Source organism: Panthera tigris, chromosome B1, assembly GCF_018350195.1.
Source record: "Panthera tigris isolate Pti1 chromosome B1, P.tigris_Pti1_mat1.1, whole genome shotgun sequence".
NCBI lineage: Eukaryota > Metazoa > Chordata > Mammalia > Carnivora > Felidae > Panthera > Panthera tigris.
The window spans coordinates 8,270,938-8,289,078 of record NC_056663.1 but is presented as its reverse complement, the minus strand read 5'-3'; the positions used below and the strand labels follow the sequence as shown (position 1 = coordinate 8,289,078).

The 18,141-nt window shown below is 39.6% G+C and overlaps 1 protein-coding gene across 1 annotated transcript in view; it reads left to right on the top strand.

Moving 5' to 3' along the window:
* The window catches only part of VEGFC (vascular endothelial growth factor C), a 108,801-nt gene that overhangs the window by 76,849 nt on the left and 13,811 nt on the right, over positions 1-18,141 (top strand). The window contains exon 4 of the mRNA XM_042982899.1: positions 12,069-12,220. Coding sequence (XP_042838833.1) covers positions 12,069-12,220 — 152 coding nt within the window. The remainder of the gene's footprint in view (positions 1-12,068; positions 12,221-18,141) is intronic.

Below are 18,141 nucleotides of genomic sequence, written 5' to 3'. Positions count from 1 at the left end.
CCTTATTGGATTTGGTTGTTGGGTGAAACTTTATCATCAAAGTGCTCGTGTTGTAAAGGTGAAAAGTTGAGTCATAACTGTTTTAGCATTGGGATGTTGTTTCGTTGGTTCATTTCTTGAAATTCCTGTCTTTTTAGAGTTAATTTATTTTCTCAGTGAAAATCAGTTGCCAGTTGACAATAATGCTGTTTTTCATTATTAATTCCTTCCACAAATTCTTCTAGGATGCCTTGTTAAGCTGACAGAAAAAAAAATAGTTTGAAATGAATTTTCTCTGGGGCACCTGGGTGGCTCAGTCGGGTAACTGTCTGACTCTTGATCTCGCCTCAGGTCATGGTTTCCCATTTCGTGGGACCAAGCCTGCGTCGGTCTCTGGGCTGACAGTGTGGAGCCTGCTTGGGATTCTCTCTCTCTCTGCCCTTCCCCTGCTCACATGCATTCCCCCCACCACTGAAAATAAATAAACTTAAATGAAGTTTCTGTAAAAAAAAAAAAAAGTCTCAGACTTTATAGTATATTATTTATTAAATATTTTCATATTTAAATTACATATTTCAAAATATATCTTTTTTAGATACAGATGCTCAGATGTTCTGTGTAATAGTTCCTCAGATAAGCTCTTAGTTCCCCAGTACCACGCTCAGCCCAAACAACACCCTGGTCTTGTGGTTTTCCCTCTGGACGCGTGTCTTCATCTCTAGTCAGGAGCACAGGGGTCGTCCTTGACCGCTCCCTTCTCTTGTCACACATCCAGCCTATCACCAGTCCGATGTTAATTTTATCCCATAAGTATCTTGAATCCCCATGTCTACCACCATCACTCTAGTCCAACATACTTTTCATGCTTTTTCCAGCTAATGAAAAACCAGCCTCTCTGTTCTCCTGCTTCCATTTCCCCTTGATTCTCTCAACTGCCCCCAAACGCGATATTTTTTAAAACACAAGTCTAAGGGTGTTTCCAGCATAAAGACCCTTCGGTGATTTCCCACTGCTCTTAGAATACAACCAAACTCTTTATCACAGCCTTGAATGTCTGCTTGGCTCTACAACATGGTCTGCCAGAAGTGTCCCTTGTCCTTACTTTTTGTGCTTCTAAATGCTCTAGGCTTCCTTGAGTTCCTTCCACCGTGCCCCCTCTGGCCCAGGATCTTTGCTCACACCCTGGCCTTCTGGTTTCCTCCTTGCTGGGGTACCAGTTCTTCCAGTCTCCATCACATGACTCAACAAGTCCCTGGGGGAGATTTATCTGACCTCCTTGATCGGATCCTGTTTCTTTTAAATTCTTTATAGTTTCCCATACTTTTCTTTCATTGCACTTAACTGCAGCTTATAAATCCATTTGTAACAATATAGCCATTATTATTTGATTAATGTCTGTCTCCTCCTTAAAGCCAAAAGCAGGTCTGTGTTGTTCATGGGTTACCTGAGTATCTACCACAGAATTAGCATACAACCCCTTTTGGAACCACATAAAAACTGGACCCTCTCACCAGAAAAAATGAAAATATGGACATACCCACAGTATTTACCCCAGAGTTCCAAGGATATGGCTTCCTTACCCTACTCCTTATCTGTTGAACCAGATTTTAAAACTACTGCCTTGAAGGTTAATAATAATAAAATAGTCGGGGCGCCTGGGTGGCTCAGTCGGTTAAATGTCCGACTTCAGCTCAGATCATGATCTGGCAGTTTGTGAGTTCGAGCCCTGCATGGGGCTGACAGTTCAGAGACTGAAGCCTGCTTCAGAGTCTGTGTCTCCCTCTCTCTCTGCCCCTCCGCCACTCACATTCTTGTCTCTCCCCCCTTCAAAAATAAACATTAAAAACAAATAAAATAGTTGATTAACTCACCTGTGTAATTTTATTTATTTTTGAGAGAAAGAGAGAGAGCATGTGCTCTCGAGAGTGGGGAAGGGTCAGGGAGAGAGAGAGAGAGAGAGAGAGAGAATCCCAAGGAGGCTCTATGCTTTTAGTGCAGAGCCTAACATAAGGTTCAGTCCCATAAACTGAGAGATCATGACCTGAGCTGAAATCAAGAGACAGAGGCTCAACCAACTGAGGTACACAGGTGCCCCAACTCACTTGTGTAATTTTTAAATAAATGGATCCTATTGCCTAACAAAAGTATATGCTGTCAGTTTTAGAACAGTATTGTTAAATGTCTGTTTTTTAACACATAGAAAATTCCCCCACTTTCTTTTCCCATTCATAGATGGCGAGAGCAAAAGTCACCATTCTAGGGGTGCCTTGGTGGCTCAGTCGGTTAAGTATCCAACTTTGGCTCAGGTCATGATCTCCTGGTTCCTGAGTTCGAGCCCCACATCAGTTCTGCACTAACGGTGTGGAGCCTTACTTAGGATTCTCTCTCTCTCCCGCTATCTCTCTCTTCCCCTCCCTCTCCCTCCCTCCCTCTCTCACTCTCTCAAAATAAATAAACAAACTTAAAAATCACCATTGTATTCCTCTTACCGCTGTCTTGCTAAATACATGCTTACTTTACACAATATGTGCCAAATAGATCTCAGGAGTGCCTTGAGTAAAATCTAAACTTGGGAAACATAACATCACTGTTAGTAAACAAAATCAATAAATGTAGTCTTCAGTTGATCATTGGTGGTTTTTCTGTGACCAGTGCATATTTGTTTCCTGCAGTGGCATGATTAGGTCCCATGTTGACCTCATTGGTGCCAGAGTGAAAGCATTTATTCAAGGATGAGTATGTATGCACAACAGCACACACGCTTCTCTGTCAAGTTGGAAGCCTCACGTGGGTGCAGGCTTCAGAACGTTATAAGGCTTCCAGGCTAAGAAGAACATTTAGTGCTAAGTTTAAGGTATGTGTAGGTGAACTAGAATTTGGTCCAGTATATTTTTCTACAGGAAAACTACATCTACTTTAGATCATTTGGAATCAGTTCTCAGTGTGTTTCATCCTCTTGCACCTCTAGCCTTCAGAGAATTTAGGTTTACTAGTATAACAGATTTATGATGTTCAAATCATTTCACCTGCCTCCTCCAGTCATCTGCTCCTATGAAAAATCAAGAATTTACCTATAACATTTTTGAGATCTGGTTCCTTGCTGTTGGTTTTGTGTTGTTTTCTCAAGTTTTTTTTGGATCCTTTTTGATAGGCTTGATATGTGCAGTAATCATAATTCTTATAAGTTCTGATCTACAGAGCAGTAGTGTTTTTAAACGTTGTATGCGTCACTGTAACAGCAGGCTAGATCTCATCTCCGCACTTCGTTTGCTGAATAGTTGCAGAGTTTGAATTAAAAATTTGAAATGCGTTGAAAACAAGGTACTTAGCCCTCAAAGTTCTGCCCCAGGACACGTTCTTTTCTGACTCCACACTCTTTCCTTGGGTTTCCTCATCCACACTATTTTGCTCTTCATGGGGATGACTCCAAAATCCTTATCTCCAGCCCAGACTTCTCTCGCGGTTCCCATACTCAACCCTGTGACTCCGCTTCCTCTTTGACAATCATGGAAAGTGTGTGCCCCACTGGAGTTTACGACCTGTTCCCGCACAGCCACCCCACCTACACAAGTAGACAAGCAATAGGCCCTTTCCTCTTCCAGTATTCTCTTGGTAAATAACACCCCTCATCTTGTGGGTTAATCCAAGTTATTCTTCCTTTCACTACAAGCCCAATCAATTCCTGTTAAATCTGTCTTCCAGACATGGCTAGAATCCATCTGGTGTCTTCATCCTGCTGATCCCACTCTGATCTAGGCCACATTCATCAATCACCTGGGCCAGCCAGCCTAGTAACTGGTCCCATGTCTCCACTCTTACTTCCCTCTAGTCCATTGGCTACATTATAGCAGTAAGTTTTCTCTTTGCTAAATGGTCAGTTATTGCCCACGTTAGCATCGTTCTTATTGGTCGATGCAAATGTTCTAAGTCATTAAGTATTTTGAGCAGCACTCTCCTTTAGGTGTCTTCTTTAGGTTAAATCCATCAACACGGTTCGCTAGGCCCTCCGTGATCTGGCTGCCACCTAAATCTGTAGCCTCAGTGGTCACTGCTTTTTCCCCCAAATATTGCTTTCCACAAGAACCCAAATGCTTTCACTCCTTCAATTATGTCAGTATCTCTTAGCCTCGAAGTCACTACAATACTGTCCTTTGTGTTTGAACATCTCCTTATATACCACCTTGACCTCCCCATTCATCTAGCTAATTTCTACCCATCTTTAGCTAATTTTTACCCACTTTATCTTAAGTGATAAGAATGTCACTTCCAAGGCATTGTGTTGTCTGCTCCATAGCATCCTTTATTGCCCATATAACATCGTTATCTATTCTGTCAGGCTGTTTTAGTCCCTGAGCCCTAAACTCCATGAAAGCAAAGATTGTGTTTGGTTATTACACTGGAGCACAGCACAGTCATTGGCACATAGGAAACGCTAAGCACTCAATTGAATGAATACAGGAAAAAGAACAGATTTGAGGCCAAGGGTAGAGCTGGGAATATGCCGATTTTGAAAACTCTGAGTGATATTTATGTGGAGATAGGAAGAAGATTGGGCAGGTAACTCTAGAATTCTATAACAGTGATGGGATCCCTAGCTATAGCTATAAGAGGAAACATCATATTGATAAATGTTGTCTGAAGCCATGGTGTACTTGTTACTATGGAGAGAATTCATATAAAAGCCAGTGCCAAGGGAAAGCCAACATTCAGTCATATAGTACCACCCGTTTCTCTTCCTAATTTTATAATATCATCCCTTCTCCCACCCAAAGAATCCACTCAGATAGTTTTTAATAGCAAAAACAATTATTTTCATTTAAATTCAGTTAAGTGTAGTGAAGTACCCACTATGGGTGCTTCATACCCTGTTGTATAATGGGTATACAGTCATGTATGGACCGTGCACTAACGGAGCTTACAATTTAGCAGGGAAAATCAGCATTTATCAAGCAAATAAAAGGAGCCTAAGTGTTGTAAAGAAGAAATAAATGCAAGGGTTTATGGAAATGCATATCAAGGAGGACAAGGCGTGAAACTCCTGAAGGCAATGTTTTCATGCATGGTTTAACATTTTCACTAATATTGCAGCTTATAGAGGCTTATACCTAATACCTTTCCTAAGTGTATTTTTTATTATATTTTCAGTGTACTATAAATGGGAGCATGTGATGATCTCTTTCAAACATAAAAGGAAGTTTCTTACTGCTGTTTTTTCCGAAGGGGATGAAAAAAAAGAGTTGTCGTTTTGTCAAAGGAGTTCCAGACACAACTTTTAACAACAAAAATCACCAACTAGAATCATATAAATTTTAAAGACAATGTACCTTAGGTGATATAAAACCCAACGTTTTTTATAGAAACTTCCTTAGAATTCTTTTTAATAGGGCTCAATGAAGAGCAGGTTTCTAGAATGTGCGAGAAACCAGCCATTTGAAAAGTGAAACCACATGCCCTAAGCATTCCAGCGTGAACTGATAGGTCACAACCGCTTTCAAAGTCCTCCCTGCTATCTGCTTCAGAGAAGTAAACGGGGTGGGTGTCTTTCTGACCTCCTTCATAAACATGCGCCTTCAGTCTATTTTCTTACGAGAAGTTGTATATTTAAAGGGATATGACCAAAAACCAGAAAGTGAATTTTGCAGGAGATAAATTATTTGATGACTCAAATAAAAGCAGAAGAAGGTCATCTCCTTTGGAGCCAAACACTTGGATTAAAAAGTTATCTAAGTGTTAGTATTTACCTTACATGGTTTTTCCAAAGATAGGAATGAAGAAGAAAAACTACAGAGCCCATGGGGCTTCTCTGGAAATCCTGGGGTTAGAGCTCAAGAGACTATACCCTCTTTGCTGTGTTTTTTGGTGCCAGCAGAAGGACCCCGCTCACTCTGGAAGCTGGGCCTCCTCTGGTCCATGCTGATGGACATGGACAGCAATATTTAAAATTCTGTGTTGCCATCCAAAAAAAAAAAAAAACTATTACATTTTTAATTATTCCATAAAGAAATAATATAAGCATATATATTAGCAAAAACATTCCAGATTGTATCTGAGTTCAACTGCATGCTTCATAAAATGTTCTTTTACAGAAAAATTTATTTAAACCCGAGTAAAAATGTGCAACTATGGAATCAAACTGCGAGGTATTATTTTGTACTGCAGCAGTTCGGAAGATTCCACTCGTATGTATTCAACAAGTGGAGTGTGATTTGTTTGGAATCTTTAGCTAATTAATATTTGGCAAGCGCAGTTGTTGGAAATCAGGTTTTGTCCAGATGTGGGGAAAAGCTCTCTACCATACCAGTTATCAGAAGTGAAAGAAGAACGTTTGCCTGAAGGAAAAAAATAACGCATCTGTTAAAAATACCTCTTTTCCAACTCCAGGCACTGTGATCCTGTGTACAAAACTGATTCAGTGTTTCTAAAACTCCTCAGTTGGGGTTTTTAACTATAGCATTGTTTATGCATTTTATGTATAACATTATATAAAATTAATTCCATCCCAAATGGCAATCTGTTCTTCCCAGACCCAATTTAAGTTCTATATCCCCTTGACAGTGGTCCTGTGGTTGGTCTGCTCACTTGATAAGCTGACAGTGAACCCTCAATGTTTAACTTTTCCCATTTTTAGGATTTACTTAAGTGCTGTGTGGTTTCCCTATATCATCTTACGGTCATTAACTATACTCTCCAGAAGCTCCAGATTGCCTCTATACTTAATTAATGGACTCAAGATTGGAATATTTAAATTAAATATGGCAACGAGACATGCTATGAAAAGAAACTGGTTATATTTTGGGGGTATAAAGATGTCGTAAAGGGCAGCATTTTTTTGTTTCATATTTGTACCCACACAGACATTCCCTTAAAATGTAATACTAAACTGTAGTCCAGGATCTCGTCAGTAAGGAAGTTCTACACCTTTTTCTTGAATAGCCTGCAAGATAAGTAGAAATAGGAATTGTTGTTTTACAACTGTTGCTAGGCTGGTATAAACAGCCTATTGTTTCAAAATGTGGCTTTATTTGAAGTCCATTCTTGTTGGTGAGAATTGACTATTAAATACTCTTATTAAAGAATTCCAGTAGATAACAACTGGGAACCATTCAGTTGGAAATGCTTGGCGTTTCCTCTTTTTTATTGCAGCTTTACAGAATACACAAATATTTTTTTTCCCAATGTCCAGGCTTATTTAAATGCCATCTTTATATAAACCCTTTTGATCTCTAAAACCAGCAACTCCTCAAACAGACATATGCAGATAGTATGGGTCCATTATGAATTATATTACTCCTTAAATCCTAACTTAGCTACAAGCTATTATCATGTACTGTTCAAGAACAATTCACTTTATAGCATAAAACTATTTTAGGAAAATCACCACGTTCAAAATATCCAAGTATAAATGTCATCATCCTCAATTAGGATTGACTGAGTATACATATATACATGGAATTGTTAGCTAATGCTGAACATAATACATAAATTTTGCACTCTGTGAGCTTAAATATAAAGTAGAGAATACCGTTGTGCACACATTAAGGCACAAAACAGTCTGACAATGGTATGAGGATAGTTTTATTGAAATATAAAGAATTTATATGTTGTTGCAACAGTGATGTGCCGGAGAGACCTTGACTCTTTTGAGAGAAAATTATACTGTGTTGGTTCAGATCTTTATATAATGGCAAGCACAGATTTCAAGAGAGTTAAACTGCAGGTTCTTGCTCACGAACGGCATTTGTGATAAACGATTTGATAGTTTAAAAATTCTAACATGGTATCATTGTATGTGTATATGTGTGTGTCTGTATGAGAGAGACGGAGGGGGCAGAGGAGAGAGAGCTGCATGGGGCAAGAGCCACTGATTGATGAGAAGCTGTCATGGCACTTGGTACTCGGCATCTTGTTGGTTCTCAATAAGGAGTTACTGAAAACTAAACAAGGTAAAATGTCAAATCGTTGGGATTCATCTACCAAAGATTCAGATCAATTTTGAAGGAGAACCACTGTTCAGAGAACACCGCTATGACATCACCACCAGTATTATCCCTATTTTATGGATAACAAAATGGAGGCAAAGGGAAATGGGATAATTCTTCCAAGTCACGGAAATAGTAAATTGCGGATGCAGGACTCAAATGTCTGTGTTTCTAAGACTTGGTTCTTGGTTACTATTCTAACGCTGGTAAAGGAGAGAGGTTGCTGGTTATTTGGAAATTACATTTAATGATTGGGGGGGGCTGTGAGTTTATAAAGTGATTCAAATTACTCATTTTCCGTTGTTGTTCAAACAAGTTTACCGTTTCTAAAGCACATACTATCTGATTAGGGAAAAGGGCCTGTGGACACTCTTCATAATGTGGAGATTAAATATAGCTATATAAAATTTACAAACGGATCTGGAAGGAAGGAAACGGAATTTATCATACTTCTTAAACAGGTGGTGGAAACCTTATAATCATTTTTTTTAAATGAGAAAAGTCAGTCAATCCACACACGTAAGACCAGTGCAGGAAGAAACTGGAAAATGAAAGAGGCCTCTTCAATACATGACAAGAGCCACAATAGGTACCATCATGCCTGAATGCACACACATACGGCACGCTCCCCTATATTTGGGAAGTTGATAGATGAATAAAACTTATTTATCAAGAAACTTCTACTTTTAATATTGGTCAGGCATCTTTCTCTGGACCCTTAAATTTTGTCCACACTGACACACTCAAGTAGAGAATTAAAAAAAACTATCTGAAAAACTCAGGTAAATATTTGGAGTCGGAAGATGTGTTTCAAGAGAAGGGACTTTTTTTTTTTTTACTTTATTTTTTCAGCCTATTTATTCCTTTCACCCAAATTAACTGAATTCCGCTGCCCAGTTGCCTGCCTAGACTCAAATAAGAGAAATGAAACATAAGTAATTAAAATTTGGGGGTTTTATTTCACAAGTAAATTTTTCTCTCACGTTCTACTGTACTTTTAATACTTATGAATGTAGTTGTAATACTTAGCAGGAAAAAAGAGTTCTCTAAACAGCGATTTTCTTTTACTGCCTGTTTACCTGTCCCTTTGTGCCTTTAGTCAGTGAGTTCACAGACCCCAATCTCTTCCACCCCTTGAAAGTGTACAGCCAGGCTTTTTTTTTCCAGGAAGATGCTTTCTTAATGCAGAAGGGTGTTCCCCTCCCACTAGAACATTCTTCAAAGCCCCAGTTCCTAAGTGTACACTTGGGACTCCAGGGTGGGTCCTGAGTGTGGACGTCATCCCCCCAGCAGTGGCTGAAGGGGACAGATCTCTCTTGGCCCTTGGGAAACCTTGCCAGGGTGGCCTCTGGGAGGTAGCAGTCCCTGAGGGCGGGGAACATCAGGCAAGCTTGCACAGCAGCGGGGTCTCAAACCGCACCTCCCCCGTCCCTCTCAGGCCCCCGGGCTGCCGCCTGTCACTGGAGACAGTGCCAGATCCCCAAGTGATTCCATGCGTTCCGTAAGCAAACACCGCTCCCCTGGCCTGAGCCCACTGAGCGCTTTCCCTCTGATCCCGAGAGGTCTGTCTTCACCCCCTGCTCCGCCCTGCTCCCCGTCCCACAGCCCGGCCCCCCACAGGGCCCGGAGCTGCTCTGCTACCCCGTTTCGGTCGACCTGTCCTAAGGCTTCATTACCCCAAGACATCAGGCCCTGTGACCACACACGCCTTTCTGAAGCTCTCCTGTCTTCCTTTGGCTTCTCTTGGTCTACCAGTAAGCCCTCCTGGCTCTGCGTCTTCATTCTTTCTTCTTCCCAGACATAGTTACTATTTGCCTTTTCCACCCCTTCATGATGCACCTGTTCCCCAGGCTTCTGTCAGACATTTTCCCCTTCATTCAGAGTGATCTCACCAAGTAATCTCATCGGGGTCCAAGATGTCAAGAAGGGCTTTCATATCGATGGCTTTGAAGTGTCTGTCCTAGGCTCTAGACACAAATCCAACTGCCTGGTAGACCCAAGTTCTCAGGATTTTGTCAGCCAGCCTGTGAATCCTACCATTTCTACCATTACACAAGGTTTACATAATTTTTAAATTTTATACATATAAAAATTGAATAAGTAGTTTATGAAACATACATTTCTTCTGTTCCACTGGTTCTATGCTAGGGTCCAGAGATGCGATAAGAAGCAGAAAAACTGTGGTGTATATAGACACTGCAGAAGTCTGTCTCTTAAAATAGTTTTACCTAGTGCAAAGGATTTCTAGCGGGGTGACCTGTCACCTAGTAAAAGGTGTCTTCCAATCTGCATAAACGAATGTCCTTTTAGAGAAGTGACTGGTCAAAGCCATAATACTGGGATATGTTGAGGTCATATGTTGAGATTTATCTGTGTATCATGGGCAGTATTCTGGAGGAGATCTAGAATCTTGAGAATATGTGCAAAATATAAAAAATATAGCAATCAGTATGCATATCACACTCACTGACATTAACGTATGTCATTTTTATAACCATCCCATGGACAGTGGGTCAGATGTTTCCTCAACTTGACTGATTTTTAAAGAAATATACAGCTTAGGTAAGTTAAATGACTTTTCCAAGTTTACACAACTTACAAGTGGGGTTGGTAATAAAACTGCCCTGTTGGGGTGTGGCCTTGTGCCCCTTCCTCCTAAGGCACCTGTGCTAACAAAGTAGCTGAATTTTTCAATGACTATACAATAAATGTATTTCAAATGTAGAAAATGTGCATTTTATAATTTAGGTATCTCTGTGTTTCATCCTTCAAATTGCATGTCCATAAATCTCCCTGTAGGACTAAATGGGCAACTAATTCAATTCCAATGATCTTCAAGTGTTGGCTTGGAAGGGCAGTGAGGGGCCGGGTCACAAGGCTCTGGAGTTTGTCATCGTTTTTAGCTGCTCAGATTGCCAGAAAGACAGTAACACCAAAGCCATTCAGCTATCGTCCTACTACTACAGACGGATCTTATCAAGCACATAATGGCCAGGACTTCACTTTTACCATGATTATTGAGAAGTTAGATTTTTAAAAAATTTTTTAAATGTTTATTTAGTTTTGAGAGAGAGAGACAGAGCACGAGCAGGGGAGAGGAAGAGACAGAGAGGGAGACACAGATTCTGAAGCAGGCTCCAGGCTCAGAGCTGTCAGCACAGAGCTCAACGTGGGGCTCGAACTCGGGAACAGTGAGATCATGACCTGAGCCAAAGTCAGATGCTTAACCAACTGAGCCACCCGGGAGCCCCTGATCAATTAGAATTTAAGAAACTTAAGAATTTAAATCCACTCAGTTTTACTTAACCATTAATTTATTTGTAAATTCAACTTAAAACATTGACTTTGGCGAAGGAAGAGATGAATTGAAGTTCCCATAAACAAGGCATTCAGAATGAGACTTTAAATTTTCAGACTCTAACCCACAACCACGTATCATGTCCTACCTTATTTTAAGCTTATTATTTTCATAATGCCTGTGACAAAAGAGCAGAAACAAAGCTTTATCTACTAAGTGATGAATGTGTTTATTTTCTTTTAAACCTAATAAATTCATAAGATTATCTCGGACAATTGTAAAACTACTTTGAGGTGGAAATTTAGTCTGGAATGAAAATCGATTTCACATCTATGTATTTTATGTCTCTGTATTCAGTTTACCTGGAATAAGACTTAACCAAAGATCTCTAGGTTGTGTGGCCAACAGCTGTTTACTCTCATAGAAACAAAGATATTTATATCTGTGCCACTTTTTCATAACCCCTGGAATAATCGAGGACTCCGAAAAAATGCTTTTTCCCCCGAACACCCTGGTCCCTTGCATCTCTGCTCCATAATCATTAGCCGGTTATCAAAATTCTAATATGCTTTACAGTAGTGACATGAGAGAAGCATATGGACTATTTATTATTCTGATAAAGGATACTTACTGATTTGAAGCAAAATAGTTTTTACGTCGTAATCATGAAACAACTTTTGCGTCCTGCATATATCACGAAGCACTACCTATCATAAAGAATTTATCTCACTTTTTTTGGACTCCGACATTTACCATAAAAATGCTTTCTAGCATCTATATAATTTTTTCTTCTTTTTGTCCCTTCTTTGTAGTTGTTTGAAATTACAGTGCCTCTCTCTCAAGGCCCCAAACCAGTAACAATCAGTTTTGCCAATCACACTTCCTGCCGATGCATGTCTAAACTGGACGTTTACAGACAAGTTCATTCAATTATTAGACGTTCCCTGCCAGCAACACCACCACAGTGAGTATGAATTAAATCTATTTTTCTGCATCCTCTACTAATATAAAATGATTTTCAAGTAAACACAGTTTATCAAAAGAACTTTTGTGAAACTTGCTATAATATACTTTGCATCAAATGCAAAAGACAAATTGGATAGTGCACCACGAAAATAAAATCAAACTCAAACCAGGAAGCCCTTCGTAGAGACCATCTAGTTAACAGTATAAAGCAAGTATTTCTATGAAGTGACACGCATCCCCCCAATATTCCTCTTATAAGTAATTTAGCCTAATTGATCTAACATCCATGAAATCAAGTGTGCGAACTCATAAATGACGTTTTTACAGCTAAAAACATTTAAGCCTCAGTAAGATTTTTGGTCCCAAACAAAAAGTAAATAGGAAAAGATTATTTTACATCTATTAGCATTCACTTGTCTTTTTTCAGTCTCAGTTGTTTTTCTCTATCTGTTCGTATTGTTTATTTCAGCCAGGATTGAATATTGAAATACTGATGAATTACCTGAAAGAATTTTCTCTTACTGTTATCCCAAATTAACATTCAAAGTACCATTTGTTACTCAAATTCCTTTCTCATCAAATTTTTTAGGCTCGTAAATGGCAGCATTTGCTGCATTAGGTCACATAGAAGGGGCTGGAGAGGCATCAGGTGTGGACTCTATGAATACTGTAGACTGAATCATTATGCATCATCATCAAAAATCTAGGAACTTTTCAGCTCACTACCCCAAAATGAGGATTCGGCTCTTTGATCTTTAGGATATCCAATGCATGGGAATAAAATTTACTGAACTTCGACATCTATAACAAACTGTTCAATAAATTGATGGGCAAACATATATATTACCAAAAAAAGTGTAGCCTTGCATTTTAGGGGACGTGACAATAAATGTGAGATGCTGAGAGCATTTTTTCCCCATTCCTGCTTTACTTAGTACGGCAGATAGGAGGCCTGATCTTTCCAGGAACACTTAAACTAAGGATAGCATCATCTAGAGTGAAGTCTATCCTCCACGTGAGAACAAAAAGGTCTTACAGGCCTCTGTAAATAAACTGATGCCACCATACAGGAGGACGAGTACCCCCCAAAGCTGTCGTGTGTGCGAGTTCACCCACGCAGCTCAGAAAGTCGCACCCCTAGCCCCTGTGGCCACTTGTCCGTTCTCAGCACCTCGGCCATTATCCCCGTACTGGCTGTCCCCAACATTATGGTTTAAGACTGACTTAAAATATATCTACATCTCCTCTATTGCTGTTTGTATCAGATATAATAGGTACAAAACTCAAAGACTAATTCTGTTTATTTCTACATTATTCATAGCACTTTTCTCTCATATTCTTTGAGGCCTTGAAATCACACGGTTGTCATTTGCTTTTTTGTCCTGATTTTATCTGGGGGGATGGGGGAGACGGGAGATATTTGCTCCAACCTATATACATGTAGTTCCTTTCTATCACTGCCATCCTCGCTCACATCATCCTGCATGCAGACCTCATCAAATGCAGCGGTGTCGATACCCGTTTTCTCATGCCAGAACCTTCTCCAGCTCCTGTGTAATGTCACAAGTAAGCTTTAAAAGGCCTCACTTCCTTCATGTGACCAGAAACTGTCGGTGGCTTTCAGCTGCTCAAAGAACTGAGCACAGATTTCTCACCTCCTTGTCCTGTAATCAGCCTTCCTTTCTTGTTTCGCTTCTCATTTCTCACCAAGGCTGGGTTTCACCAAGTCTTATTCCCTGAACACCAAACTCATTTCCTGCTTTGTTTGTCCTTTCTATTCTGGCCCTGGCTTACAATAAATTCCCTTTTTTTCCTGCCTTCCCAAAGCCCTGTCCACTTCTCAGAGTTTGGGAAAGGTCTCGGTCCTACATCTGTCTTGCCCAAATGCAAGCCTCCCTTGCTTCCTGAATGCCCATAGCAATTACTGCATTTGCCTTGTCCTCGCATGGGTTTGTAGGGCTCCATAAATACGGCATGTGTGCAACTGGATGGTGAGCATTTCAGGTAGGTTTGTACCCTCCACAGTCTCCAGCGAATAATGCTTGAAAATTACTGAGTCATTACTGTACTTTCAGCCCTTCACATGCACTGTCTCCCTGAACCCTCCCAAAAAGCATCTCTGAAGTTGATAGTGGTAGTAGCTTCATTGTACAGATGAAGCAGGTCGTCACACTCCAGAGTTAGGAGCGAAACAATACACTCCACTGATCAGCCAGTGTTTGTTAATATCAAATCACTTCTGTATCTGCAATTTTGTAGCATTTGCATGTTTCGCTCGGATTTTCACCATTACTTATTCATACAACTTATTCATATAACTTAAATGCTGTTGAAGGCAAGAAGAGACAGAAAGAGCAAATCAAGCCTGTGCCTCACAGTGAGCCAGGTCTGAGCCCGAATTCAGGTTGGCCACCAACTCACTTTCTAAGGTTGGGTTATTTCATGTGTCTGAACTTCAGTTTGCTTATATGTGAAAGCACAAAGTAAAGAGGAATGAATGAAACACTGACTATGGTGCTTAGCACAGTGCCTGGCATCTAAGCGATAGTCAGTAAAAGGCAGACTTACCATTGCCGTTAAGATCCATCTCTGATTCATCCATCTCCTCATGTTTTCTAGTGTTGTTGTTGTTTTGGTTTTTTTTTTTACCACGGTCTACAATAAAAAAAAATGCATTTCACATTCCACGTCAGTACACACATGAATCTGTATGGGTGCAATATCTATGTTTATGTAATATGCATATAGCATATATAGTGTATATATTTAAATTAACTGTATAACCTTACATGTAGTTATATATAACTGTAAGAGTAAGACAGAACATGATTTTAAAACACTCTCATTTATTACAGTAGCAGCCAACTCTTTTTTCATTATCACCCCCTAAGGATCCTTTTGCAGACCTTTTTTGTAATCACCTCCCTCATAAAGTTTTAATACCATAGACCTATTCATACAGCTTTAGGTATTATATGTATATTTGGGCTTTATACATAAAAAAAGGAAGTAGAAAGCTTTTTACAAGACAAGTGCTCTAATCCCTGAGCTATAGGGCCTCGCAATAGAAAGCTTTTTAATGCAATGTAGGACTAAAAATGACAAAAAAAAATTTATAGTTAAAAGTTAAATTAAAAACATAAAAGCCATGAACATCAAACATAATTTTATTACACAGTATTTGCTGACAAACCTTTAAGGTAAGTTATTTACTAATATAGTGGTAATATATCATATTACATACAGAAAATACCGATTGATATAAATATATAATGATACGAATGTATGTTGAAAGAAAACATTCCAAATAATTATCGTTCCAGGAAAAGAAGGATAATTTTTTAAATAATTTATGTAACATTTTTTAGAGAACTTAACTTCCACATCACGTGAGAAAACAACTTGTAACTTCTGTAACTGCTGGATGCTTACTTAGTGTCACCAGCTTTTTCTTCTCAGCATTTGACACACTAATGGCTTGAATAACTTCTGGAGAATTAAATAATAAAATAAAAACTACTTTTACTTAATTCCCTAAGCTCACGTCACACACAACACACCAGGGATCAACCATTGGCAGCAGTCCCAAGGCAGCCAACATGCCCACACAGGCAGCTGCTGCTCTGTGACCTTGAGATTGAGCACTCAATTCAGAGAAAGTCCTTCAGTGACAGCCCTCCGTTCACTATAATCTCATAGCCCTTATCTTGCAAAGACTCTGGATATCTTCGGTGCCAATCCTGCTCACGTGACAACCCATAAAACCCAATAGAAATTACTGGTTCAAAAGCTTTTCTTGGGTTTTGGAGAGACAAAAACCACTGCAACATTTAAGATTCCTCCTCTCCAATAACTAGTTTTTACTCCCTTGCCAAAGATACTGCCCCCATTGTGAATGCATGCCTTGCTACTACCCATGGGGTACACAGATACTTCTTTCTTTTCTGTTTCTCTCTTTTTTTTAATGTCGGTCTCCACTTATTGTGAAGTGTGGCCTTCAGTTTAATTAAAAACTGTCATGGCAACTTATATATGATGAGATAAAGCCATGTGACAAAACCATTTGTTAAAAATAGCAGGAATTGCCACAATGGCCAAAATTAAAAAGAAATGACAAAAGCTAATAGTGGAGAGGACATGGCGCTATGTTCATATGTCACTAATGGGAATGTTAAACGGCATAACCACTTTGCAAAATATTTTGGCAGATTCTATCAACTTAAATAATACACTTCTGATATCATCCATAAGTCATCTAAAAACATATTTGCACACAATAACTTGCACATGAATGTCCACAGAAGCTTCATTAGCCAGTAACTAGAAACAACCCAAATACCCATCAAAGGTGAATGCATAAGCAAACCGCGGTATATCCATACAGTGGAACATTACTGAGCAATATAATACAAATGAACTGTTGACACGCCCACCATGAATGGGTCTCAGAACATCAAGCTGAGTAAGACAAGCTAGACTAAAAACTAAAAACTACATGTTATATGATTCAATTTACATGAACCCTAGAGGAGACAAATAGAACCTAGACTGAGAGAAAGCATTTTGGGAGTTGTCTCAAGATATAGGTGGTGGGGATTGACTGGAAGGAGCAAAAGGAAACTTTGGGGTGATAAACATGTTCCATATTTTGATTATGGTAATAGTTACATGGGTACCTACATGTGTAAAAAAATGAACTTAAAATACAAGCATTTTATCATATGCCCCTTACTTCTCAACAAAATAAGAGTTTTGAAAAGCCAAAAGCAACAGACCTATTTTATTAACTATAATTTTGAAATTCACGTAGGTTTAAAATGGTAGATTTCTTAAAATCTTCATGATAACAAAGTCAAATATTTTAAGATTCTCAAGATTCCCCAGCAGGGAAGGCCTCCCAGCCCTCATTTGTATAGAGTTCGAAATTTTCCAGCAGTGGCCCCAGCTCTGCCCAACCCCTGCGCTCTTACCAACCACTGTTGGGACAAAGACAAGACTTGCCTTTCTCAGGTGCATGGTGCTCAAGTCCCATTATTAGGAGATAAAATGAGTAGCAGACCATTTGTTCCAGGTTATTTATGAAGAAGTATAATTCAGTAAATAAATGAATCTTTCATAAAGTGAGTTGTCCATAAAAAAACTATTGAGTCTCTAAAACCGGCCGAGAACCCTCCAAGGTAGTGTGAGGGAGGATAGACAAGGGCTTGGCTGATTCTGACCTCACAGCATGTGCGCAGTCAGGGAGGGACGATCTGAGCATGCGCGGATTCAAGGAGGGAGGATCCGAGCATGCGCACAGTCAGGGAGGGACGACACGTGTTCTGTCTGTACAATTATCACCATTATGATTTTACAAAACGTTACCATGCACCAGGCACCTGCCACATACCGCCACATGCTCATCCTAACCCTGCTAGGTGGCCGCATGGATGGTCCACACCACAGAGCACAGGGGGGAATAGTGCACACTGCAAGCAGCTTCCCAATTACAAAACTCATTTTCTGCTGTGAGTTTCGCTACCTTCGGTCAACTTTTTGTGATTCATTTTCTTCATGTACAAAACATAAATTCAAATGTTCATTCAAAAATGCAGTGTCACGTTTATAACCTAATCCTCACAATTAACCTCTTCAACGACATTTCGTTAGTCCAATATCGTAGAAGAGTGAAATAGAATAAGAGTAATAAGGAGAAGGAAGAGGACAACACCCAACACATAGGGATGCAGTGACATTTATACTCAGTGACACCTGCCCGGTCTTGGCATAGTGCCTGATGCCTGACGGTGAGCATTCAATAAACTTGGGCTGCTATTTTTACAGACATTCTACAAATGGAAAAACGGAGTATTAGAAGTGTTAATCAGCACATAACAAAGCTGAACAGCTAAGAAAAGTGCCAGAAAAAAAATACAGATT